The sequence below is a fragment of the Gobius niger genome, assembly GCF_951799975.1.
Source record: "Gobius niger genome assembly, chromosome: 21".
Taxonomy (NCBI): Eukaryota; Metazoa; Chordata; class Actinopteri; order Gobiiformes; family Gobiidae; genus Gobius; species Gobius niger.
Genome location: NC_136872.1, coordinates 5,938,596 through 5,965,178, shown reverse-complemented (window position 1 = coordinate 5,965,178; position 26,583 = coordinate 5,938,596). Strand labels below are relative to the sequence as shown.

The following is a 26,583-nucleotide window of genomic DNA, read 5'->3' as shown; positions in this document are numbered from 1 at the left end:
AATTCAACTTGAGGGCCACCAACAATTGATCCGAGGGCCACACTTTGTGCACCACTGTATTAAGGAGAGACACGGAAGGTGAAGAAGTATTTTTTTCACGCAGTGGTTATTACTGAGATTTTTAGCTAGCTGTATCCCTTACACGTATGCAGAAGTTACAGGACTTGTTTTTTTTCCATATTAGGTTTTCATTCCACTCCTGCAAGAACATCTCCACTTTAGTGGCTCCTACAGACTCCAAACTTTCCTGTCTTGGGCTTACAATAAAAAATAAAAAGTTTAACCTAGGTGCTCTTCAAATTGGGGATCAAACTGTTTATTCTAAACAAAGACTGAGGCACTCCGTAGGTATAAAAAAAAAAAAAAAACCTTTCAAGCCATTCAGAAAAGGCTTTTTAATTTAAACCTGCTTCAGATTATACTTAATATTTTGAAGGCTTTTTTCGAAGGGATGGTTTTAAAACATATAATTTCAATGTATCAAAAACCTAAACCCTAAAAAAAAACAAGGTGATTTTTTTTTTTTTTTTGCAGATTTTTTCACTTCTAAAGAAGATCCAAAATTCCCTGTGAAAAAACAACAACTTTGATATATCAACAAAATAAAACCATACATTTAAATCTGGGTCTATCCATTATTCAGATTGTGCTGCGAAAGTGTGGACTATAGGGGTTTGGAGTACTAATACAGTTCTACACAAAATAATCTCTTATTAGCTGTGAACGATACATTCCATGGTCCTGAGATCATCTGTTGTCGTTGCTCTACGGTTTCTTCCATTTGTTTTTTCCTGTGTTAGTTGGGGTTCTATTTGTTTTTTAGTTCTATTTTCGATATGCCAAATATTTGTTGAGATATCTGGCATCAAGAGTTTGCCAATCTCAAGCTTGACACCACAGAATCTGTATTTTGCAAACATGTCAGTTTCTCCTCCCAATCTGTCACCCACTGTTCTCTGCTATGTCTTTTTCATGACACACTCACAACGTCCGCCATTTCCATTTTATATTTTCATTTTTCCTTTTTGTTACTCCCATCGCAGGCAAAGGACCGGAGACTCTGTTCGCTGGGCAGAAACTCAACGACAACGAGTGGCACACGGTCAAAGTGATCCGGAGAGGCAAGAACCTGCAGCTCTCTGTGGATAACGTCACCGTGGAAGGTTAGTGCACTGGGCCTCTTCTGGCCATGTAGAGGCTGTTTGCAAAAATTCTCCTCATGTGGGACAAGTTTAGAACACACAATTCTGAAAATGTCGAATGGGGACGGCATTAAGTTGTAGGTTGAACGTAAATGAATGTTATAGATGTGTGAAATGATCCCAAAGAGATGACAACATCGATACCAGTGCCTTCTTTTTAAGAATGGATGCTAAGCTGAAAGACTCGATGAATTAGAAAACATGCAAGCATTTAAATATAAAGTAGTAGAGATCTAGTTTGTATGAAAACTCTGCGAAACCGGTGCTGCATTGAAACTTTTCCAAAAGCCGCAACTATTACAATATTTAGCAATTTTCTTCGCAACTTACCCACAACTAACAAGTAAATTAAATGAATTGTACTTGTTGTATTTGCGCTTAGGAAGTGGTGTCTGAGCCTCGGTTTTGGCCGTGTTTCAACAGAGGTCGTTTGGACTCATGTCAACAGGTGTCTGTTTGCTCCACCCACTTTCCACAACTGAGCAGAGGATAGTCCCCCACGCACATGGCTCCGTTTCAGAGATGATATAATTATTTAAAACAAAACCTATTTTAAGTCTCTTCTTTTTCCCCAAAGTAGGTTTGGGTAAAACTGCTCTAAAATACAATGAGAAGTTTGATGTTGATGTATAAAAATAGTTTTAAGCTGTAATGCATGCATTCATATAGAAATATCACTTCAAATAATATTTTTCAAGTACGAAGTAGGAATGAAGTACAGACACCATCTCTGACACATAATTCTGATCCATAAACAACCTGCTAATTTATTATTATGCCATCTGTGAATGTGATAACTGAATCAGTTCTAAGCCGATACTACGAATCAGGTCTGCAAAAGGACGAATGCTTTTCAAAACTAAGTTTAAGCCAGCACTTCCCCACACCACTTTTGATTGTAATATACAAAGAGCCACAACAAAAACTCTGGGTCCACAATAGAACGCAGTGTCCTGAAATTGCAGTGTTGAGGAATCACTGTGCACGCTCATTCGGCTTGCAGCTAAAATCCCCCGCTGTTTACTCTCATGTTTTTGCTACGAAAAGTTTATCTAACACATCCGCCCACGTCGAGTCAACAGCTTTGGCAGTGCTGCTCGTTTCAAAGTGCAAGGTGACTAATTAGGACGGCGATGGTAGCGGCATATGGTCGGCTAATTTACGGCTGCCCTGTTATATTGAGGAGTTGCGATGCCAAGGGTACATTTGGCAAAGTTGAATTAAAACATATTACTCACCGCTGACTAAAAGCGCTGCAGCCCAACGTTGGTCACGATCTCGTAAACATGCAGCAAGTTTGAAGTGGAGAGATGCTAAAAAATGTTTTTTTTAATTTAACATTTCTATAGTATATTTATTACACCATTTGTTAGGGATAATGCTTCAGTTTATCTTTTGTTGGTGTCAAACTATGGAAAAAATATCACCATGGCAGAAAGTTGTGAGAACCCAGGGAGCTAAGGATTCTGCAGCGATCTCTGGTGGGTAGTTTTGTTGTTGTTGTTGTTTTTTTAAATATATTGCCTACAATGCGCAATGAGCCACTCTGAACATAATTCCCACAGTTCTGAGGAGATGAGCCTCTCTGTTTGTCAGGGGTCCTCAAACATTCAGGTGTGAACAGTTTGACCAATTTACTGCATGGAAAGCAATGCAGTACAAACAATACATGAAATATGGACTAGTATTAGATACATAAGACACACATATACATATGTGAGACTACAAATTTTCACAGAAAAAAAAATCAGCAAGAACATGGTTCTCAAACTGTGGTTCTTGGACTTTTATTTACAAGCACTATACCTAATTATTACCCATTTTGTCAGAGCTTGACTCAAAAGGTATGTTGACAAAGTTTCCCTACAAAAAGAAGTCAGGTATTGAAGATAAGTTTATGTATGCTTTATTTACTCTCGACTTCTTCTGTGATCTGGTTTGTTAAGACCGAATTTTGTCGAGTTGAGTAGTCTTGAACTGATCTTGATTTGGATGCAGGTTTTTTTAGCGGTTTGATATTTGAAAAGGGTTTTGAGTCAAAGGCGCCTACTTTTGATGTGTTTTTGGTAATAATTGCTGATTGAGTTTGCTCGAGCAGCGAACGAGGAACTTGCGAGGCTTGTGAGCACAATTTGTACGACTGCAGCTGCTATAATCACTCCTACATCTGTGTCTTATAGTTGAAACCAGTCCAGTGGTCAGAGCTGGCATTTAAACTGACAGCCTTCTGTATTAGAATCCAAATGTTTTCCTACTACACTACTAAGACACGCTGGACATAGTATAGTGCCAGGAGCCCCTTTGACTCAACATCCAAATACCTGACAAAGATACACCTGGAGTTTTCAATTATCATATTTCTGAAGTAAATGTAAGCACGTCACATCTGATTATGGATTATTACTTTCTACGCCATCTTACATCTGCAAACTGTAATGTGAACGCAAATGCAGGGCCTATTGACCCAAGTCCATATCATTTAATGGCAAAGCCTTAATAAATCGCTTAGCAAACCTTTAACTCATGCGGTCTCCCCAAATTGATTTTAACAGCCAGTGAAATTACTTGAAGATGCAATTTAATTCCATAGGTTGATTAGGGGAAAAAAAGTGGCATCTATTTTCCTAACCTGCTGCGAAGGAAATTACACAAGCCTATAAATTATTTGCCAGGAAATCTCTTGTTGCTGCTTCAAACACTGCGATTTATGCCTTGTTTGTTGGTGTAGATGTGGAGTAATGAGTTTGGCCAGTGTCCAGACTGCGAATGCTCCAACGCTGGCCGGGCTGCACACGATCCCCTTGGAAGTGCAGCTAGAGGCCATGTATCCAAGCCGTACACTGCACCGCACAGGTCACTTTAGCAAATAGGATGCTCATGATCGTATTGAATCTTTCCCAAGGCTCTTTCATGCGAACAGGTCGAACAGGTGAACATGGTACATTCATTGTGTTCAAGAAGACACAATGAATGTAATAAAAGAAAAGAAAAAAGGTGAAACCTATCTCTCTTCATGCTGGCAAGTTGCCTGGATTTTTGGAGCCAGCACTATTATTTAGAATAATGCAAAATAAAAAATAAAAAAAATGGATAAAGGATAACATAATGACTATGTTTCGATGTTTGTCAATAATGACTTACAGAGGAACAAAAAGGTTGATATGGAAAGGAAATATGGCCAGGAACTTACAGTGCCAGCTACTATTTACTTACCGTTTTTTCGCACTATATGGCGCACATAAAAGCCTTTAATTGTAACAGTGCTCCTTATATCGGGTTAGTGCGGGACGCATATTCGTGACCGTGCGTAATAATTTGTGCCATTAATCGTAACACGCAGTAACAGGTCGCAACAGTTTGTGGCGGCGCGTGAAACCTCTACCCGATCATCAAATTCTACTCACATTAGTGGCATTGGTGACTTGTCGTCGTTATGCGTAAACCCAGCAGCAATAATTAATGCGCTTTGTATTGCGGTGCGGCTTTTTTATGAAAATAAACATTATCATTGATCATGCGCCTTAAAATCAGGTGAGCCTAATGGTGTGAAAAATACGGTGCTGTTTCATGAAGAAGTAGGCCACAATTAGTCCATTCTTAATTCTCCTTCTTATAATAAATAAAAAATACCAAGGCAGTTATTTGGAAAGCTTTTTGAAATAATGAGAGAACAATTTAAGCCATGAATCCCGCCTCTGTTGTTGTAGCTTCTGGCCTATCCGCGCCTACTCTTTTTTTTTTTTTTTCTCCACACCTTTTTCTCACCTCTTCCCTCTTCTCTTCACCTACCTCTCTATCTGCCTGAGGCTACAGCTGTCACGGCTCCACCCCCTCCAGTGTCCCATGCCCTCTGCTGACCTATGCCTCACCAGATTCTGAACACGGCTGCTTTGGCACATTGGTTGCTTTTTAAAGAGTATCGAGGGGCATGTTTCTGTTTTTAATTACTCTGGGTTTGGAAATACAGCATTCAGAATGGAAGGCTGTATTTATATGACCAATTTAAGGCAGTGATTGGCAAAATGAAGCAAGGCTTTGAAATGTGTGTCAAGCTAAAGTGGGCGTGCCAAATGAACCAGTGTTTTATGAACCAGTAGATCACGTTTATGGAAATAATGAATTAAATTAGTTTATGCCAGCCTAAAACTTTACAAAGGATGTTTGTATAACTCCAAGCGTGTACACTTTTTATATTTCAAGTTAGGCCAGAAAAAAGTTAAATAAACATACTTTATTAAGTATAATACATTAAAAATAATCCGCAGATGGCAGTATAGAGCGAAGCTTCAGTTTGAACTTTGCTGACACAGGAGGCCGAAAAGTGTCATTGGTTAATTTGGCTTCATTTTGCCCATCACTAATTTAAGGGAGGTTTTAGAGAAAGAGACCAAGTATTCAAAATAATAGTCCTGCAGCAATGGCATTTGTTTGAATTAAACAATAACGGGGTGTGAGAAACCTGATCAATGTGGTCAAGTAGGAGATAGACTCAAAAAAGTTAGGTTAGGTTTTAGACTTAGCTGGTAGGTATTTAAACATTACATCTTTACCGGCTACTTTAAACCCAAGTTGTGTCGCTTAACTTAAAAAGTAAATAAAAAAATCAAAGATACTCTATTAACTAGGAAACTCCCAACCTGTTCCCCTGCACATGGCTTGTCAATGGGCAGAGCCAAGATTTCAAATCTGTGTGGTATTTTAAACTTCCTGAATTTGCTGATTGAAGAACTGTTAAAAATAGAAATTCTGGGATGACTAAAAGAATGTTATGTCCAGTTTATTGATATCTCCTTCCATTGCAGGTCAGATGACGGGCGCCCACACACGGCTTGAGTTCCACAACATTGAGACGGGCATCATGACAGAGCGCCGCTTCATATCCGTGGTTCCCTCCAACTTCATCGGGCACCTCCAGGGCTTGTCCTTCAACGGCGTGCCCTACCTGGACCAGTGCAAAAACGGCGACATCTCCTACTGCGAGCTCAATGCGCGATTCGGCATGCGCCATATCATCGCCGACCCGGTGACGTTTCGAACCAAAGGCAGCTACTTAGCGCTGGCCACGTTGCAAGCGTACGCCTCCATGCACCTCTTCTTCCAGTTTAAAACCACCACGCCGGACGGACTCATGCTCTTCAACTCCGGAGACGGGAGCGACTTCATTGTAGTGGAGCTCGTCAAAGGGTATGTAAAATTAAATAAAAATAACAAGAAATATAATACCTACCACTCTTTACCTCTACAGTTCATGTAAAGTAAATCTGGATATAGTACAAATATTATTCCTAAAGAAAATAAATGTGTGAGACTGTTAACATAATAAGATTAGGCAGCAACATTTGGCATTAGTAATACATAAGGTTTAATATCCATTGATGATCAACAAACCCATATTTATAGCCATAAGCCAAGGCAGTTTTCTGAGTCATCCCAAAGTCGTGAATTGCCCGAACTGTTTCTCTCTCAAAACAATCTCTCATGAGTCAGTGCTGGCAAGCTAAACACTCCTTATTATGTGTATACAAAGTAATCTGGAGCGGACAAAGTTGGAAGCTTTTTCTGCCCGACTCAATCCGATAAAGTCTATCAAATTGACAAAAAGCCAAATTATTCATTATCCGCGCAAAATGTATAACAATGAATATTCATGAGCAAGTAAGCATTGTGTAAGTGTCTGAAGAATTAACAGAATTACACTGTCTCAAAATACGGTCGTAATTAGAGTAAGTGTTTTTCAGTTGGAAATTTCTGTGCAGTATTTTGCAATCCCCCACAATGTAAGAGGATGAGCTTCTTGAAAGAAAGGGGGATATAGGTAGACGGAAAAACAAAGACAGACATATTTGCTCAATTATGAAGTGCAAGTTCCCACAAAAAAAAAAAAAGAAAAACAATGAAGAAAGGTGCATGGGAAATGTAAATTTTTTGTTCTGATTAAAATTCATCCCTAACTTTCCCAACGCATTTGTAGCGTCCCAATTCTTCAGAGGGAGGAGTTTAGAAGTGCGTTTCACAACTTTCAACGCTTTTTATGGTCATGATGGCATAAATTACTAGCTTGCTAATTCAAGATCTATAAAAAGCTTAATAATGAGATGCGTTTGTTTTTACTATATGCTTAAAGAAATGGGGTGTAGGACTTTGAAGTCAGTGAAAGTTGGCGAGGGATTGTTGAAATGTGCGGATGCAAAACTGCTTCCTCGGAGTTCTTCCAAACAAAACGGGATTGTTGAATGTAAATTGAGCCGTTATGTTCAATCACTCGACTTGACGGAGCAGGAGCTGGAGAGGTTTTGACTGCAACTTGTCATCAGTGTGTTAGCGTGGCAGAATACACTCGCAGTTCTGAAGTGTTCCCGAATGATTCATGCGCTAAGTCTGTCGGAGATTGGGGAATAGGAAGGGAAAGTTCTGTGTTCTGCGGAAGGGTAGATATGAGATTTACAAGCTTATTTATGATGGTGTTATTTTAAAGTTTTGGCCTTTTAAAGTGTTGGCCCACTTTCAGTTTGGGTTCGCTAACCTGGACAATAGCTTGACTTGAGATCAAAAGACCAGGGTTCACATCTGCAAGTTGCCCTATTTTATTTTCACACGCACAAGTCAGCAGACTTTTTAGTCTTTGCATATTGATGTGACATAAATGCATCGCACGATTTCGCTACAAGCTAGTGTTCATCTGTAGTTCCTGGGCAGTGGCAAAGTGACGGCAGCCACACACAGCGCATTGATAACACCACCAAAATCACTGAGAAGCACCAGTGGAAGGGTCACCTCAACAACAGTACAAATATACCAATATCTCTAGTGATTAAGACTATCTTTCAATCATTTCTACCTACAAAGCAAACAACTTACAAAATCTGATGTAGTAATATGGATTTACATGGTTTACTTTGCAATTTGACTTTCATTCACAAATATAACGCTGTCTTGAAATCATCTTGGGACACAGACTGCCTCATGACCCCTGGAGTGTCCCAGTGGGCTCGAGTTGTTCTGGTTCCTGCTCCGTCACATTCACATGCACTTTCAGGGTCTGTGGTGCCACATCGGGAGGAATTATTTAATGCTAAACTAATAATAGAGATCGTAGTCTTGTCATAAAGCCAACAAACCTCCTTAAGAGCTTGAAACGTTCAGGATGGTTTGAACATTTGAACATATAAACAAGTCATATATCCTCTAAGATATACTTGAATATGCAGCAGGTTCAAGATCCAGGTTCGGGTCTCAAAACGGCTTTCCAGAGCACTCTTATTTGGATAGCAAGAAAGAAATGAACATATCACCATCTGTGCTTATAGTTACGTCCACTATGTCTTCGACCTCGGCAACGGCCCGTCTCTCATGAAGGGCAACTCCGACAAGCCGCTCAACGACAACCAGTGGCACAACGTGGTGGTGTCCCGGGATGCCAACAACGTGCACACGCTCAAGATCGATTCACGCACCGTCACGCAGCACTCCAATGGTGCACGCAACCTGGACCTCAAAGGTAAGACGCCTCCATGTGGTCAGTTTGCATCGTGAAGTGTTCTTGCTGTGCCTGTTAAGTCACGACACGGCAGGGGAAGACATCATTGATTCACACAGTTTTTCTTTCTTAATTACAACATTTACATTTTTACAGTTTTTCGTTTAACTTGTAACAAATTGATTTAAAAACTAAACAAGATCCAAAATTCCCTCTAACTAATACTGTAACAACCAATTCCATATATTTAAACCTGGCTCTGTCCATTTAGATTTTGTCGCTGAAAATATAGGTAAACTTTATTCTGATTTTACATGGTCATACCCAATAATTGATTTGCTAAATTAAAGCTCTTCTACAGACTCTTTTCTCCGTGGTAGTTTTGTAATTTCTCAGTTGTTCTGGCGTTTCCCTTTGTAAAATGTTTTCCAAGTTGTCATCTGTTGTCGGATGTTGGTGTAAGTAAGTACAATGGCACAATTCTCCTAAAGTGCCCGACACACTCACAATCATTTTCGACTTATACATGCTCAAGAAGGTTGAGAGGTTACGCAGATGCGGGTTGCTCCAAGAATTTCTAATACCTTTTATAACCTCTTGAAAACCAAACACCGTCCTTTCCAAATTAAGCTTTCATGACTTGCCGTATTCTTCAAGAAGTCCGCCTTACATAACAATGCCTGTGTTATGCACTATCAATCAAATAACTTTTATGAACCACTTTCCTCAGACAAAAAAAGGGAAGTTTCTAATACAAAATGTACGTCTAAAAGCTTCTCCTCCAAGTATGCTCCTAATTTAGATGGATAAGAAATGGCATGCACTCAGGCGACCTTTACTTAATGATATTTTTTAAGGGACAGGCCAAGAATGGGTTTGGAATAGTTATAAATCTGTCAGAGAAAAGGGCTACGTTCAAGGTTGTTGGTGGTGGATTCTATTATAAAATTATTGGGTAAAACTCAAAATGCAGATGTTTAGACCTAGTTTGTGGTTAAAGTTGGCCGTTTCCCTCCATTTCTGAATAGCAACAAAAGAGGGAATTCAATTTAAAATGTAAGCTGCGGCCCAATATCTGTTCCAACATTGAGACGACGATGTTCTGTATACCATCACGGCAAAACCAGCAACTCCCAGTGCATTAAGGTGTTCTTCAGATTCAGAATGAAGAACTTATTGATGAAGAATATCTCGAGAAGAAAACAGTATGCTGCAATTCAAAAATATGTGGTTTTGCCGATGCAAATATAAGCCAAAAGTGTAATAAGCCAGGATTTATTCATTCTATGAAAAAAATCCATTATACAACATTATGACATTTGTGATCATCTATTACACATGTACAACATCGTTTTACACTTTAAACATTGCGAGACGCAATATTGACCTTTAACGACTTCAAAATAGAAACATGTAATTTATTTCCGGTCCAAAGCCCGCAGAATTGATTCAGACCTGCCACTAAGCATACATCACTATAGCCATAACCAAAGCACATTGTCAGACGAAAATGTCTCTCCCAAACCAAACAAAAAACTGTCGCGCAACATGTCGCCATGAATGTAAAACATGAAGGAAACATGTGATTGAGAATAAAGCACTGCCCTGTTTCTGACAAAATGTAGAGGAGCGTTGTTTGTGAGACATGTCAGGTTAGTGTCACAGTCAAGTTTAGCGTATATACAGTATATTGACACGGGCATTGTCACAAACTGCATACTTTGTGCCATGGCCTTAGAAACTTGAAAATGAGGTTTCTCATCAAACATTTTCATTGTGGAGACGTTTTATTAATGCAGAAATGAAAGTTAGCACAACTGCATCCGAAAAAAGATAGTGTGTTTCCGGATGTAAAGTGTTTGACAGTTCCCGTGCTAAGAATAGTTAATAAAGGTGCTGGTGACAGTGTAGTATTAACAATTCTTGACAACATATCAAGCACATCAAACCAACAAGTGGCAATTTTCTGACAACAAAGAAAAAAATGCATCGAAGGGCTGACATTTACTGGAGTTAGTATTTTATAAACTAGGTTCAATCGCAGGTCACAGTTTTCCACAGATAACACTCCTGCCTTCGCCTAACAACGCCAATAATTGCCCGGATAACATATTTGTACCAGCCATGCCATGTCTGAAACTGATGTACGCTTGATGTAGCATTGTGATATATTGATATAGTTTAAAACTTCAATAAAGTCATTTCTAAGGCTAAAGTATTCAATACCAAGCTGGCACTCTTAACTATTTAATACGTTTTGCATTCCTATTCACTATATCCATTAGACCTTGCCCAGGCTGTGCTACTCTCCATTGGTTGCAAATCTTAAATCCCCCACAGCTCATCACCTCCTCTCTCTGTCTCTCTTTTCTCTGTTGAGGATATTGTCACTTCAGACACACTTGACATCTCGCCACACCGCGATGACAATCTTCTGATAGAAACACCTTTGGCTTCCTGCTGCAGCAAATCATCTTGAAATAATAGCAGTGGTTACGAGCCCCTTAAGTGTGAATTTGCGCAGCTGGGCGACTAAAGGAAATCGGAGGCAGCTGTAAGCGCCGAACGCAATTTTAGGCGCGTTATCTGAATAGAGTATTTGGTTTTTAAACAATAATGGGATTTTGAGAATGCCTTGTGTGACATTGTCTAGCAGGCTTTACTTTTGGAATGATTTTTAGTTGTGTAGTGTATATGTGTATACATCCTCAACTATTACAAAAGCAGTGTTCCTGAGAACCTGCAATAGTCTGGATGTTTCCAATCTTTAGCACACCGTGAGATACGTTAACTTATGCTTTGAAAATACTTCAGTAACTGTTACCTCCTAACTTTATAACTGTGGAGTCCTGATAAAACGTTGAAGTCCATCTGTTTTAGTCAGGGCATCCTTTTACTGAAATACAAATGTAAACATCAACCCCAAAAACTGAATAGGTCTGTCATTTTGAAAGAAGATGCTGTCTTGACACTGTTTTGTTTATAAGCAAAGTTTGAATATTTTTAAAAGCTAGTGTGTGGTCGAACATGGATGTGACAGCTTAGACAATACACAACTATCCAACCTACAAAGCCAAAGTAAAAAGAAAATGCTAAAAAATAAGAGCCGCCATATAAAAACCATAAAAACGCCATTACCTATCTGAGCCTGTTCCGCCAAATGCATACTTTCTGTCAGCCAGTGGTTTTCTGGACCTGTTTGAAGTGCGTCCTACCTCCATCCAAATGAATGCAGAAGCTTGGTCCTCTATTAAAGTATGGCGAGGTATGACATGTCCATGTTTTATGCCTTTTTTTCTTTTTTTTTTCTGTGGTTTCTTTATCATGCAGTGGGAGGAAAAAGTATGTGAACCCTTTGGACACCCTGAGCTTTATTTAAAGCCACACCGCGTAGAATTTTACCCAAAAAAATAAAATTGAAATACAAGCTTTTATTTTATGACAGATATTTTCAGCATTGAAAAATACCTCAAACAAACATGTAATTTTGCTGTGAGCGGCTCAGCTCTCCTAAGACATGACATAACCTTATCAGGAGTAGGTACGTCTCCAACTCGTTTCCATGGAGATGTGACTAAAGTCAGCAGAATATGAGATTTAAACAAGTTAGGTTCTCATCCAAATCCATTCTTTGATTATCCACTGCAGTAACAGCATTTTCTGGGTCGAGCTGGTCATTAGGAAAATGTTTTGTACTGATGGCAACAGTATAGTCCAAAATGTTACGCAGTGTGCCTTTAAATCACAAGAATGAGTAAACAGCAGACACTGTTTACTCATTCTTGTGATTTAAATCTAAAGCTTAAACTAATACCATCCAAACAATCATATTTTTTTTGGCCATAACATGTAAACATTCACAGGACAGGGAGGAAAAAGTAAGTGAACCCCCTGGCTAAGGATCCAAGAACTAATCAGACACATTTATGCAGACATTTAGAGTCAGGTGTGAGTCAACCTGAAGTCCAATCACTGAGGTGTGGCTTAAAGCTGCTCTTGCCACTGAAAAACACACTAGTAGAATTGTCTCTTGTTGAGAAGCATTGACTGATGTGCACCATGCCTCGTTCAAAAGAGCTCTCTGAAGACCTACAATCAAGAATTGTTGTGTTTGTAGAATGGCGGAAAAGGTTACAAAACCATCCCTAAACGTCTTGATGTTCATTAATTAGAAAAATTGTCAACAAATGGAGACAGTTCAGCACTGTTGCTTCACTTCCAAGAAGTGGCTGCCCTGTAAAGATGACTCCAAGGGCACAGTGCAGAATACTCAATATGAGGTAAAATGACCAATTTAGGCAGAAATGTAAGAAATTCCAAAGGGTTCACACACTTTTTCCTCCCAATGTATAAGATGATGCTTAGTGGCCATTGGATGTCATTGTGTATCCGACCCCACAAAAAGAAGAAACTTGACTAAATATTATTCAGCATTTACCTTAGAGGACACTTTTAGGCGCTCATTTGTATCTAATGCTGGGTTTACACATAGGCACGATGCATTATGAATGGCATTTTTCCGTCATTCTTGGCGTTCATAACATGACTTAACGCATCTTAATGGGATTCTTAACAGAGCGCATCAATTTGTGACATTCGTGGAGAAAATGTTTGTCTGTCAAAAAATCTTACACGAATTTCACCACGATTCACCCTCTGTTCGTGGAGTTCACAACGGATCGTGTCCTTTCGTGATGAGTAGTGGCGCTTCATAAGTCAGCGTGAGAGCATTTGTAGAGCATTCGTAGAGCAGAATCACGTTTAAAAAAAAATATATTTTATTATGAAAACATAATATGAAAACATAATACGCACAAAGCCCTCATCTGTTAGCAAGCAGTTATTAAAAATACAGAGTCCTCTGTTCCTTCGGCCTCCCTCGGGGGCCTCGCGCGGGTCACGGTTTTCACGCACAAAATTGATGGAAACACACACTACGCAGAAAAGTACTTTTTCGTACCTGCAGTAGCAAAAGAAAAGTCACACAAACTCGGCCAATCCGCGCTCCAGGTCCGGGAAAGTTTTTCCGCCGGCTTTTCTTCCTCCAGCGGTCGTTCCCCCTGATGTTCTGAAGCTAGTTCCTGCCACCCCTATTGCCACCCCGCTGGAGAATCCGACTGTTATATATTTGTCACGATTTTCCCTGCGTTTGTGGAGAAAAAAAGGGACCACAAGAAGTGCGGCTTTCCTGCTGTCCCTGAATGCATCTCCCACGCTGCCTCGCACCAAAACAACAACGCATGGTTACAGTAGCTACACTATGGATAAGTTAAGGCTTATTTACAACTTTTGACATGTAAAACATGCGGCGATGGGCGCGGGCAGGTGGAGACAGGCGCCTGCTTTTGTGGATTATAAAGTTTTGCCAACTGGAGCTGATGACTGACCAGACGAGTGAGAATCATGGATAAAGAGGTTTAAGAGCAGCAAGTTCTATGACGGATCCCCAGAGGATCAAGTGCACAGTGAGTGAAGTGTTTTTATGCTTGTTCTGGGGAGTAAAGTCGGCCTTAAATGTGCGGCTATTGCGCTGACTTATTTGACATGAAACGCGTGCGTTTGTTGCTATTACGTTTGTCTGTGTTACACATTGACAGGAGTACTTAGCTTAGTTTGGGGTTGAACTGGTGTGACTGCCCCATAGACTGTGAAAAACGATTCTTCAGTACATGGATATGCCCGATGCTGAGCTGGTCATTTTTTTTAACCCAATTTGGCAAGAGCCCAATGAATCAGGGGAGAGCATGGCGGAGCACCTGCTCCGCCTCCAACCTGGTGTTCGGCAGGCGGTCTTGTCCACATTCGCCCAATTTGTGACAGATTTCTGACAGAACGCGACAATTCCCAACTCGCCACCGCGCGCAGCAGCGCGGGACGCATATTTGTGGCCGTGCGTAATAATTTGTGCCATTAATCGTAACACGCAGGAACAGGTCGCAACAGTTCGTGGCGGCGCGTGAAACCTCTACCCCAAATCATCAAATTCCACTCACATTAGTGATCCTCAGCCACGAGTGTGGATTCGTGGCATTCAGGACTTGTAGTCGTTGTGTCTAAACTTAGCATAAAGTAAAATCTGACATGGTTTGCATATCTATTAATTATTCCTAACTTGGCTTTGGCATCACTGAAATGTGATGGCTAAATGTTAACAGCTATATGTTTGCTAATTATCCGCATGTGTTAAAATGGAACACCTTTTCTCCTTTTTAATTCTATAGCTTGCCAAAACTGGATTTTTGTTGTGGCGACTCCCTATCTATCCCGATCTATACATTTTCGCAAACTTGTTTTGATCAAGTTACCAGCGCTACCATTTAGCCATGCTGTCACCGTAGCAGCCCTTTGTTCACGTTGCACCAAAAGGTTTAATGTTGCATTTGGTTGGGGATAGAAACTAGTGGTCTCTGCTGGTGCGTTGTATTAACTACATTTAGAAAGACCTAGATGTATTTTAAAGCATAATAATATAGCATAATGATCAGCATAAAACTGCACCTTAAAAAATTTGAATAAAACAAACACAAAAGTGTCCCGTTCTTATTTGAAGATTAGCTTTTATGCTGAACTATTTTGCTTGCTTTTATAGCGCTCCGAAGGGTATTGCGGTGCGTTGTGTAAGCCGCCACATCAGAAGTCTGGGCAAACCCACAGGGCTAGACAAAACCACCCAGGCAAAGGATCAAAAGGTGCCTTAAGTGTTTTTGGGTAGAAAGACATAATTTATTGACTGACTTTTTAATTTTTCCGCCTCTGTCCTTGAGGATACACAGACCGTAGTAAAACAAAAAAGAGAGATAGTTCTAAGCGGGCTGTATTGAACTAACACGCTCTCCTTGCTCTGGCAGAAAGGGTAAGGGATGTTAAATAAGCTTAGAAGCTTAGTCACCTCCAATTATGGAGACATTAACACCAATTCGCGAAGAATATTTTTTACAGGCTGGTGTTAATACATCAATTACGGTAAAGGAGCTGTTATGTTATTGTCATGCAAGCTAGCTACTCAATAATTCTGACTCTCAAAACAAGCTTGGCTTTGGGTGATACTAGAACGTCCACACGCTACAACAATAGACCATATACAAAGGTACCTCTAATGCAGGAATAACTTCATTTTTGAAGTTTGTGGAGTAGAAAATATCAGTTTGGAGACTGGCGCCGCACCCCGCCATACCCCTCCCCCTCACCTGCCCTGCACCATGTAACACAAACACGTGCAGAGATTGCAAATGTTTGAAGCAGCAGAAGCCGCAACAGGTGGCAGCTAACACAGAGCTTAGCATTATGACAGAAGTTTACAAAAAGATCATGAACTGATAAACATCTGACGGACCTGCTCGGATGCAGCTGAAATCCTCATCAAATGTCCGTTTGTTTAATAATCCAATATCTACAGGAGCCGACAGGACTTTTTCCTCCTTATATACAAAGCAATGCAGGCACCGGAGGCTGAGGCGTTCAAGGGTTACGGGGGAAAAAATTGCTCTGCACTTTAAACTTAGTTCTAAATGGAAGTATTATGTTCTAACTGCAAAAGACAAAACAAAAAAAGAGACTTGCATGAAAGTTGCAGTTTAGCAAGTAAATGTGTGTACAATTTGTCAATTATTAACAGCGCGGAAACAGAAACGCATCAATGTTGTTTATAAATGACCACACAGACCACACTTCCATAAGTGATATTCACACTATTGTAGTGTTTATTGTATTGTATACTTTGGATTTTGTATTATGTATGCTTCTTATTATTGTGATGGACCCCAGGAAGACTAGTTGCTACCCTGGTGGCAACTAATGGGGATCCTAATAACAAATAAACAAATAGATAAACGGTCATCTGCCATTTTAAACTGTATTCATTTTAATAAGGAATAATTGCATTCTTGCTTTAGTAATACATTTCTGCTTCAGATAACATCTCCACCCAGTTTAGTTGTAATTTACTCCATAAGGTGAATTTTAGAGCCATTTTATCCCGATTTCATCTTGATCTAGGCCAGGTGACACTTCACGTCAAAAATTGTATGGTCTGGTAATTCTTTTTTGTTTTTTGGAAGATTACCAGCACCACTTTACCCGTATCCACCATGTCAATGTTGATGACACTTATAAATATAATCATAGAATATAATCATAAGCTTTTGATCTCATTCACACACGTTAATTACAATATGTCTTTCCATTATTTAGGCGCGGTGTTTCCACGGTGCCACGGGCTTTGGCAATTTCTGCACAGCCTGAATGATTAAACAATTGCGATTCTTGCTCCAACCAAGTGTCCGCCAACGGGCCCCCTCGCTGCGCCGACGCCGAGCTCATTTCCACAGCCAAAAAATGAGAAAACACAATGATTGTTTTCATTCTTCGTCGACGCGGTGTGCTGTGCATTATTCATTGGTTTGTGTGTCAGGATGGACTTTTTTTCCTGCAAATTTGAAACAATGTCAGTCCATTTCTTTGTCTAATTGGCTCTTCTTTGATTTGGTGTTGTGATGCTTGTTTCGAATGGAGTGTTGGGAGAAATAGGATGAAAGCGGCAATAAAGATGAGAAAATATTTGCCAAACTCTCTGAGATAAGATTGTTCTATAAAGGCCTCATGATTTCCATTAATAATGTTTTGAGACCAATGCAGTAAGCTCTTTGCAAACATCTTTTCTTTTAGTGCATTGTCCCTGATCAAATAAATTCATTAAAATAGAAAAAAAAAATCAATTGAGGTGGTACTTGGAAGGTCAGACATTTGATGTAGTACTTGGATGGTCAGATATTTGATTTAGTACTCTGAAGGTCAGATATTTGATGTCGTACATGGAAGGTCGGATATTTTATGTAGCACTTGGAAGGGCGGATATTTGATGTAGTACTTGGAAGGTCAGACATTTGATGTAGTACTTGGAAGGTCAGATATTTGATTTAGTGCTTGGAAGGTCAGATATCTGGTGAGGTGGTACTTGGAAGATCAGATATCTGGTGAGGTGGTACTTGGAAGGTCAGATAGTTGATGTAGTACTTGGAAGGTCGGATATTTTATGTAGTACTTGGAAGCTCAGATATTTGATGTTGTACTTGGAAGGTCAGATAATTGATGTAGTACTTGGAAGGTCGAATATTTGATGTAGTACTTGGAAGGTCAGATATTTGATGTGGTACTTTATTTTTGTTATATTCCCATTCTTATAAATCAACATCAACATCAATCAAACCAACCTATTGGTGTCCCAAGATCTGAGGTAAAAATGTTCAATTGAAATGTGAGATTATGTTGAGTGCGTGAATATTGTAAGCTTATTTAGGTAATTCCATTTGACTTTTGCTGTGCCTGGACTCTTGTAATTACAATCATTAACTTTCCACCACAGATATACAGTAATGTTGGCCAGGAAATCAAACATGCCCATGAAAAATAAGTTTCATGAGCATTATTGCTCAAGTAACAAAAGCCCGAGTGGTAAAAACCCCATACCTGCTACACCTAAATGCAAAGGCGCAAACCTTCTAAACATGATAAATTGCTCTCTACAGACGAGGGTCTTCCCTGCTGCGTTTAAAGGGGCGGTGGTGAGGCCCCTGTTGAAGAAGAGCAATTTGGACTGTAAAGATTTTAACAATTTCAGACCAGTATCCAACTTACCATTTTTAAGCAAAATCTTAGAAAAACTTGTCTTTATCCAACTTAATGATTTTATTACTGCACAAAATGTCCTTGAGAAATTCCAGTCCGGCTTTAGGGTAAACCACAGCACCGAGACGGCCCTCTTAAAGAATTTAAATGACTTTAGATTAAATTATGACTCACAGAAGGTCACAGTGTTGGTTCTTCTGGATCTGAGCGCTGCCTTTGATACAGTCGACCACACTATTCTTTTAACTCGTTTAAAGCACATCGGCCTCTCTGGTGCTGTACACAAATGGTTTACTTCCTACCTCACAGACAGGAGTGTGAGTGTGGATACCTGCTCCTCTAAGGTGCATGGATTTACATGTGGTGTGCCCCAGGGTTCAATTTTAGGCCCAGTGCTTTTTAATCTGTATGTGCCCTCTTGGTGATGTCATCAGGAGACACGGGGTCAATTTTCACAGTTATGCTGATGATACACAGTTATACATCTCCGTGTCTCCAGATGACACCAGGCCAATAGATGCACTTTTTAACTGCATTTTAGATATCAAATTCTGGATGGCAGAAAACTTTCTCCAGCTTAACCAGGACAAAACTGAAATGTTAATCATCGGCCCTGAGGCCCAGAGAGAGAGACTTTTACCCAAACTACAGTCACTGTCTATGAATCCGTCCTCACAGGTGAAGAACCTGGGTGTGATCTTTGACTCTGAGCTGGCGTTTATTCCACACATTAAGAATATCACAAAGATAGGTTTTTACCATCTAAAGAACATAGCCAGAGTCCGCCCCATTCTCTCATGGGCCAACACGAAGACGCTAATGCATGCTTTTATCACCAGTCGTATCGACTACTGTAATGCCCTGCTTTCTGGTCTTCCCAAAAATGGTATCTCAGGTCTACAACTTTCACAAAATTCAGCAGCTCGTGTCCTGACGAAGACCAGGAGGCGGGACCACATTACACCGGTTTTAGAATCACTGCATTGGCTCCCCGTGTGTTTCAGGATCGATTTTAAAGTTATTTTAATGGTTTTTAAATGTCTCAATGGCCTTCTTATCTTTCAGAACTGCTTTTACCTTACGAACCTAACGGCCCCTTCGCTCCTCCGGCAGGGGTCTCCTAGCTATTCCTAAAGTCAACAAAAAGACTCATGGTGAGGCGTCTTTCCAATATTACGGCCCTCGCCTCTGGAACAACCTGAGGAGGAGCTCAGGGCTGCAGAGAACGAGAATGTTTTTAAGAGCAGGCTCAAGACCCACCTTTTTAGCCTAGCCTTTTACTGACTAATCTATTTATTTAATCCTAATACACTGCTCACAAAAACTTAGGGCACACTCAAAAAACACATCCTACATGTCAATCAATTAGATTTTTCGGATGAAAATCTTTATTCATAGTGTAGGGCAATGTGTTAAGAACAAAATAACATAAGAATGATGAATGGAAATCAGATTCTCAGCCCCTGGAGGTCTGGATCCAAAATTATAGTCAAAATCAAAGTGACAAATCAGGTCACTGGTTGATCCAATTTCTGTAGAAATTCCTCCAAACGAGTCTGTATCATCCTCAGTAGTGTGTGTGGCCTCCACGTGCCTGAATGCACTCCAAACAACGCCTGGGCATGCTCCTGATGAGACCACGGATGTCCTGCTGAGGGATCTCCTCCCAGACCTGGATTAGAGCATCAGTCAGCTCCTGGACAGTCTGTGGTGCGACGTGGCGTTGATGGATGGACCGAGACATGATGTCCCAGATGTGCTCTATTGGATTTAAGTCTGGGGAACGGGCAGGCCAGTCCATAACATCAATACCTTCATCATGCAGGAACAGCTGACACACTCTTGCCACATGTGGCCTGGCATTATCGGGCATCAGAAGGAACCCAGGGCCCACAGCACCAGCATATGGTCTTACAATAGGTCTGAGGATCTCATCCCGGTACCCAATGCCAGTCAGGGAACCTCTGGCTCGCACATGGAAGGCTGTGCGGCCCTCCAATGAAATGCCTCTCCAGACCATCACTGACCCACCACCAAACCGGTCATGCTGGATGATGTTGCAGCAGCAGAACGTTCTCCAGGGCGTCTCCAGACTCTGTCACGTCTGTCACATGTGCTCAGGGTGAACCTGCTCTCATCCGTGAAGAGCACAGGGCACCATTGGCCAATCTGCCAATTGCGGTGTTCTGGGGCAAATGCTAATCGGGCTGCACGGTGTTGGACAGTAAGCACCGGCCCAACTTGTGGACGTCGGGCCCTCATACCACCCTCATGGAGTCGGTTTCTGACCGTTTGAGGACCAACATGTACATTTGTGGCCCTCTGGAGGTCACTTTGTAGGGCTCGGGCAGTGCTTCTCCTGTTTCTCCGTGCACAAATGAGCAGATAGCGGTCCTGCTGCTGGGTTGTTGACCTCGGTCGGCCCCCTCCAGGTCTCCTGGTGTACTGGCCTATCTCTTGGTATCTCCTCCATGCTCTGGACACTGCGCTGGGAGACAGAGCAAACCTTCTTGCCACAGCACGAATGGACGTGCCATTTTGGATGAGCATCACTCCCTGAGCGACTTCTGTGGGTTGTAGATGCTCCTCATGATACCTCTAGTGGTGAGAACACTGGACAAATGCAAAAGTGTTCCAAAAATACGGCACAAAGGATGAAGACAGGGAAATGGTCTGTGGTCACCACCTGCAAAACCATTCCTCTTTTGGAGTGATCTTGCTAATTGCCTCTCATTTCCACCTGTTGTCTGTTTAATTTCCACAACACCAAGTGAAATTGATTCACAATAAGCGTGGCTTCCTAACTGGACAGTCTGATATTTCAGAAATTTGACTGACTAGGAGTTACATTGTGTTTTTTGAGTGTGCCCTAAGTTTTTGTGAGCAGTGTATATAAAATGTGTATAAATGGTAGGTTGTCCCAGGCGCATTGTTTTAAATGTTGTAATCTATAAAGCACTTTGTGATACCTTTCGGTATGGAAAGCGCTTTATAAATAAAGTTTGATTGATTGATTGATTGAGACCTAAAATGCATATAATAGCCTCCTCTCCTGCCCACTTTACACTGTTCCAGCCTTATAGCTCTCTCTTCTCCTGTTCTGCTCTTTGCAAATCAAACTGTACAGCAACAAAAAACACTGCAATGCCTCCGCTTGTTTTAGGAGAATTCCTGCCTGAAATTCTCCCATCTGTATTTGTGTAATTGCCTGGAAAAAGTGGGGAAATTGGTTTTGTGCATTCTGTCTTCTTCTGCACATTGTTTTCTTTTCTTTTGGGGTAAAGGGAAAAAATCTGAAAGACTTTTGTAGCACGGGGTGTAGACAGGAAACAGCACTACGGTCCCACAGGATAGCGCCTGCTGAAGAGGGATCTCAAAAGAAAACAGATTGAACATACGACGCAGTTGAGGGAATACCTTTCTGCCGTTAATTTTGTGTGCGTGTTTTCTACAAAGCTGTCTTGATCAAGGAGCACATATAAAAGCAAAAGGACTGTTAAGACCGCGGGTGCAGTAATAATAGAAAAATCAGTCAATCAATCAATCAATCAATCAATCAATCAATCAATCAATCAATCAATCAATCAATCAATCAATCAATCAACACTGGGGAGACCAAAGTGCTTCACAGGAAAATAAAAAATGTTTAAAACACAAAATGATTGCCCTAATTCGTTCTAAATATTAAAAGCCAGTTTGAAAAGATGAGTCTTTAATCTGGTTTTAAACAGGGACAGGTCTGTGAGAATACGCAGATTGAGGGACAAGCTGTTCCACAGTATAGGCGCGGAAACCACAAAGGAGCGATCGCCCCACTGTTTGTACCGGGACCTGGGCACGTCCAGAACCATTTGATCGGAGGACCCAGTTCTGCTGGGGCGATGTATGGTCAACATCTCAGTTAAATATAACGGAGCAAGACCCTGAAGAGCTTTGAAAACAAACATAAACATTTTAAAATCAATCCGAAAACGGACCGGTGCAGGGTGGAGAGGACGGGAGTGATGTGGCTGTAGCGGCGTCTGGATGAACCGGTGAAAAGACGGGCTGTTGCATTCTGCACTGAAAAACACTGTCCAAAAGTGTCATATAAATCTGCATTCCTAATCTGTTTAAGTCGGGGGCTTTGTTCTCATTTCTGAATCCATTATCTGAAAATAAATGGTCGTTCTGAGGAAATGCTTCTTTTATGTTGCCTGTATAATGCAAAATTGCTGCTTTTGAGCTTTTAATCATACTATAATGATGCATATCCTCATCAAAACATATTATCTTTAAGGATTAGGTCCCCTTAATTACTATCCATCTAATGTGGTTGAATTGAGCCATTATGAGCATTAGGCAGGGTACACCCTATCTGAATGTAACAAATCCACTTGTGCCATGGAGTTAGTTCAGGACTGTGGTGAAAAGCATTTAATGCTTATAACTTTCAAGCAACTCAAGCACATCATCGCTTGAAGGGCCGAGTTAGACCAAGGACCACACTTTGGGCACTCCGGCACACTCTTGCTCACTACTTTTTTGTATATTTTTTTTCTTGTATTCGCAATTTTATCATACACATTAACCGGACACAGCTTTGTGTGCCGCTGACGTGTCTTACTTGTGCTGTGTGCAAGAGTTCACAGTTTGACGCAAGAGTAGGAAGAGTCATCCTATAAAGATAACGGTGTGCAAAATTTAGGGAAACATGATACACTTAAGAAAGTGTGTCAGTTGCGGGGGGAAAAAAATAAAAAATCTTGAAAGATTTACAAACTTGAGTCTTAATGAAGAAAAGAGTGTGCAATGTTTAGAGAAATGTTTCCTAAACAGTGAGGGAAAAACTGAAAAACAACAAAGATGGCAACAGCATATACATCCTGAGAAAATATGGACATTACATGGACAACTAACAACCTAACAATATCAAAGCAAAGTGGGCCCATGAATGCTTGTCTGTTTAAATGAGTCTTTAGATGGGTTTTAAACTCAACAGATTTGGCAGTTGTAATTTCAAGGGGCAAAGCAGACCTCACTGCGTTTAGTCGTGACTCTAGGAACCATCATACCCCTCCCTGAGGTTCTCAAGGCCTGAGGTGGTTCATATGGCTGTAACATGTCAGCTATATACTTTGGCGCCTGACCATGAAGAGACTTGTTCACAGGCAGAGCTATTTTAAGGTCTATTCTGAGTGACCTCAAACCAGTGCAGAGACCAGAGCACTGGGCTAATATGGTTGATTTCCTGGTTCTGGTCAGGACTCTAGCCAGAGCATTTTGGATATACAGGTGAAACTCGGAAAATTAGAATATTGAGATTTATTTATTTCTGTAATACAACTTAAAATATGAAAGTAATATATGATATAGACTCATTGCATGCAAGTGAAATATGCCAAGCCTTTGTTATAATTTTGATGATTATGCTTACAGCTTGTAAAAACCCCAAATTCAAAATCTCAGATTAGAATATTATGAAAAGGGACTGTATTGTAGGCTCAAAGTGTCACCCTTTCATCAGCTAGTGAATCCAAAACACCTGCAAAGGGTCCCTGAGGCTTTAAAGGGTTGTGTGGAAAACTATCATTGACACACTCCATAAGAAGGGAAAGCCTCAAAATGTAATAGCAAAAAAAGTTGGATGTTCTCAAAGTGCTGTATACAAAGTACATTAATAGAAAGTTAAGTGGAAGGGAAAACTGTGGAAGAAAAAGGTGCACAAGCCGCAGGGATGACCGCAGTCAGGACAAGGCCATTCAAAAGTGTGGGGACCTTCACAAGGAGTGGACTCAGGCTGCAGTCAGTGCATCAAAAACCACCACACACAGACTGAACCTGGACATGGGCTTCAGATGGTGTAGTCCTCTTGTTAAGCCGCTCCTGAACTACAAACAACGTCAGAAGCGTCTTGTGTGGGCTAAAGAAAGAAAGAACTGGTCTGTTGCTCAGTGTTCCAAAGTTCTCTTTTCTGATTAGAGCAAATTTTGCATCTCATTTGTAAACCAAAGTCCCAGAGTCTGCAGGAGGAATGGAGAAGCACACAATCCAAGATGCTTGAAGTCCAGTGTGAAGTTTCCACATTCTATGATAATTTGGGGGGAAGCCATGTCTTCTGCGGGTGTTGGTCCACTGTGCTTTATTAAGTCCAGAGTCAGCATAACCGTCTACCAGGAGATTTTAGAGCACTTCATGCTTGATTTCAACAGACAAGCTTTATGGAGATGCTGACTTCATTTTCCAGCAGGACTTGGCACCTGCCCACACTACCTAAACTACCAAAACCTGGTTAAATGACCATGGGATTACAGTGCTTGATTGGCCAGCAAACTCACCTGACCTGAACCCCATAGTGAATCTATGGGGCATTGCCAAAAGAAAGATGAGACATGAGACAGAACAATGCCGAAGAGCTGAAGGAGCTATTGAGGCATCCTGGTATCCATAACACCTCATTCAAGTAAAAGGGCCCCAAACCAAGTACTAAATACATATGCATGATTATAGAGGACCCACATTCCTCTGTGGAAAATCCTTTTTTTTTAAACATTTATTTCATGTAATATTCTAATCTTCTGAGATTTTGAATTTGGGTTTTTACAAGCTGTAAGATGCCAAAGTCACCAAATTATAACACATAAAGGCTCTCTAATTTTGCATGCAATTAGTCAACATCATATATTAGTTTCACATTTCAAGCTGTATTACAGAAATAAATGTAGTTTTTCCACGATATTCTAATTTTCTGAGTTTCACCTGTACTGCAGCTAACAGCTCGACTGGAAAGGCTTCAATTAGTCTTTCCAAGTCTGGTTTAGACACTGATTTTTATCTTAGCAATGTGTTTTAGATGTTAATAGGCCACTGATGTAATGGACTTAATATGACTGTTAAAATTCAAGTCTGAGTCCATGATTACCCCTAGATTTCTAACTTGAAGACAATTATTAGTTTTATCTGTATTTAACTGGAGGAAGTTATTTTTGCTTCCACAACCTGATCTAATTGATGAAATGACACAGTGTATCTACAGAGCCATGTTCAGCTGCTGTCAGTGAAACATAGATCTGAGTATCGTCTGCGTAATTGTGATAGGACACGTTGTTACTCGATATTAATTGATCTAATCGAAGCATGTGCAAATTGAACAAGAGGGACCCCAGAATCGACCCCTGCAGAACCCCACAGGTCAAGGCTATTTTGGTTTGAGTTTCCTATCGGGACATAGTAAGTTCGGTCCTCAAGGCAGGATCTGAACCACTCGAGAGCCTTTCCAGAGATTGAGACGGGAGAAGTAACCATAATCGATATATGAGGGGGGGGGGTGGATGGGCCAGAGAGTGATTGCGGAGGTGTTGAATATGAGAAAAAAAAAAGGCATGATCAAAAAGATTCCAAAGTGGATTGTGGAACTTAAGGAAATGATACCATTGAGGTTCCACAGAGTAACAAAGGGGACCTCTCTCTTTACCTTTGAGGTAAACATGGGTGACCTCAGTTCTGTCTTCATTAGGTTGCCGGAATTGTTTGCCAGGTCTCGATAGATGGCATTCAAAAAAGTAAGACATGGCCATTTTCAGACTTATCATGACCAAAGGAACCCTGTCTCTGGACCGAGCCAGCTACACAACCTGAGACCAAATATCTGCTCAATTCGTTTCCACACGGTACCACACTGCTTCTTTAATGCTAACCACTGAAGGCACAACATGAGCTTCTTACAGTTAACAACTTCTCCCACCAATTGCTCTGTTACTGAATTTGATTAATTATCACTGAATAAATTGTCTGTTTTTTGCATCCTCTGTCAAAACGCTTTGCTCAGATCTCAGCAGGAAACCACCGTACTGCTGTTCGATGCCTCTTTTTTCTTTGCTGCTTTTTCACACCAACCGCATTTTATTTTTATTTTTTTTCAAAGATACGTGCTAAAAATTTCCTGCTGGTTCTCAAACATAGTTGGCTAAATTAATTAGCAACAGCATCACCCTGCAAGTAAAGCAACGTTATCTGGGGAGGTTCCAATTATGAATGACAAGCTTTTTTGTGAAACGTCTTTCTATTTTTCCGGATACGCCCCATTGCCTGCTGGAATACACTGGAGGTGGACACAGGCTAATTAGCTCCAATTGTTTTTGCTAATAGAGATGTAGCAGTTAGCGTGGAGACAGTTGGGTTTAATTAGCAGACGAGCTTGTTTGTCCTTCACCTGGCACGGCTGCATCTCAATAAGGGGGATTCCTGTGGATACAGGCCCAAGCAGTACTGCAATGTAACTACAAATGCAATTCATTAAAT

At 40.7% G+C, this 26,583-nt stretch overlaps 1 protein-coding gene across 8 annotated transcripts in view; it reads left to right on the top strand.

Annotated features, from left to right (window-relative positions):
* nrxn2b (neurexin 2b) overlaps nt 1-26,583 on the top strand; it is a 1,057,142-nt gene that overhangs the window by 586,534 nt on the left and 444,025 nt on the right. For all 8 annotated transcript variants that reach the window (XM_079579566.1, XM_079579564.1, XM_079579563.1 and 5 more), the window contains 3 exons: nt 1,044-1,163; nt 6,005-6,386; nt 8,510-8,700. In XM_079579566.1, coding sequence (XP_079435692.1) covers nt 1,044-1,163; nt 6,005-6,386; nt 8,510-8,700 — 693 coding nt within the window. The remainder of the gene's footprint in view (nt 1-1,043; nt 1,164-6,004; nt 6,387-8,509; nt 8,701-26,583) is intronic.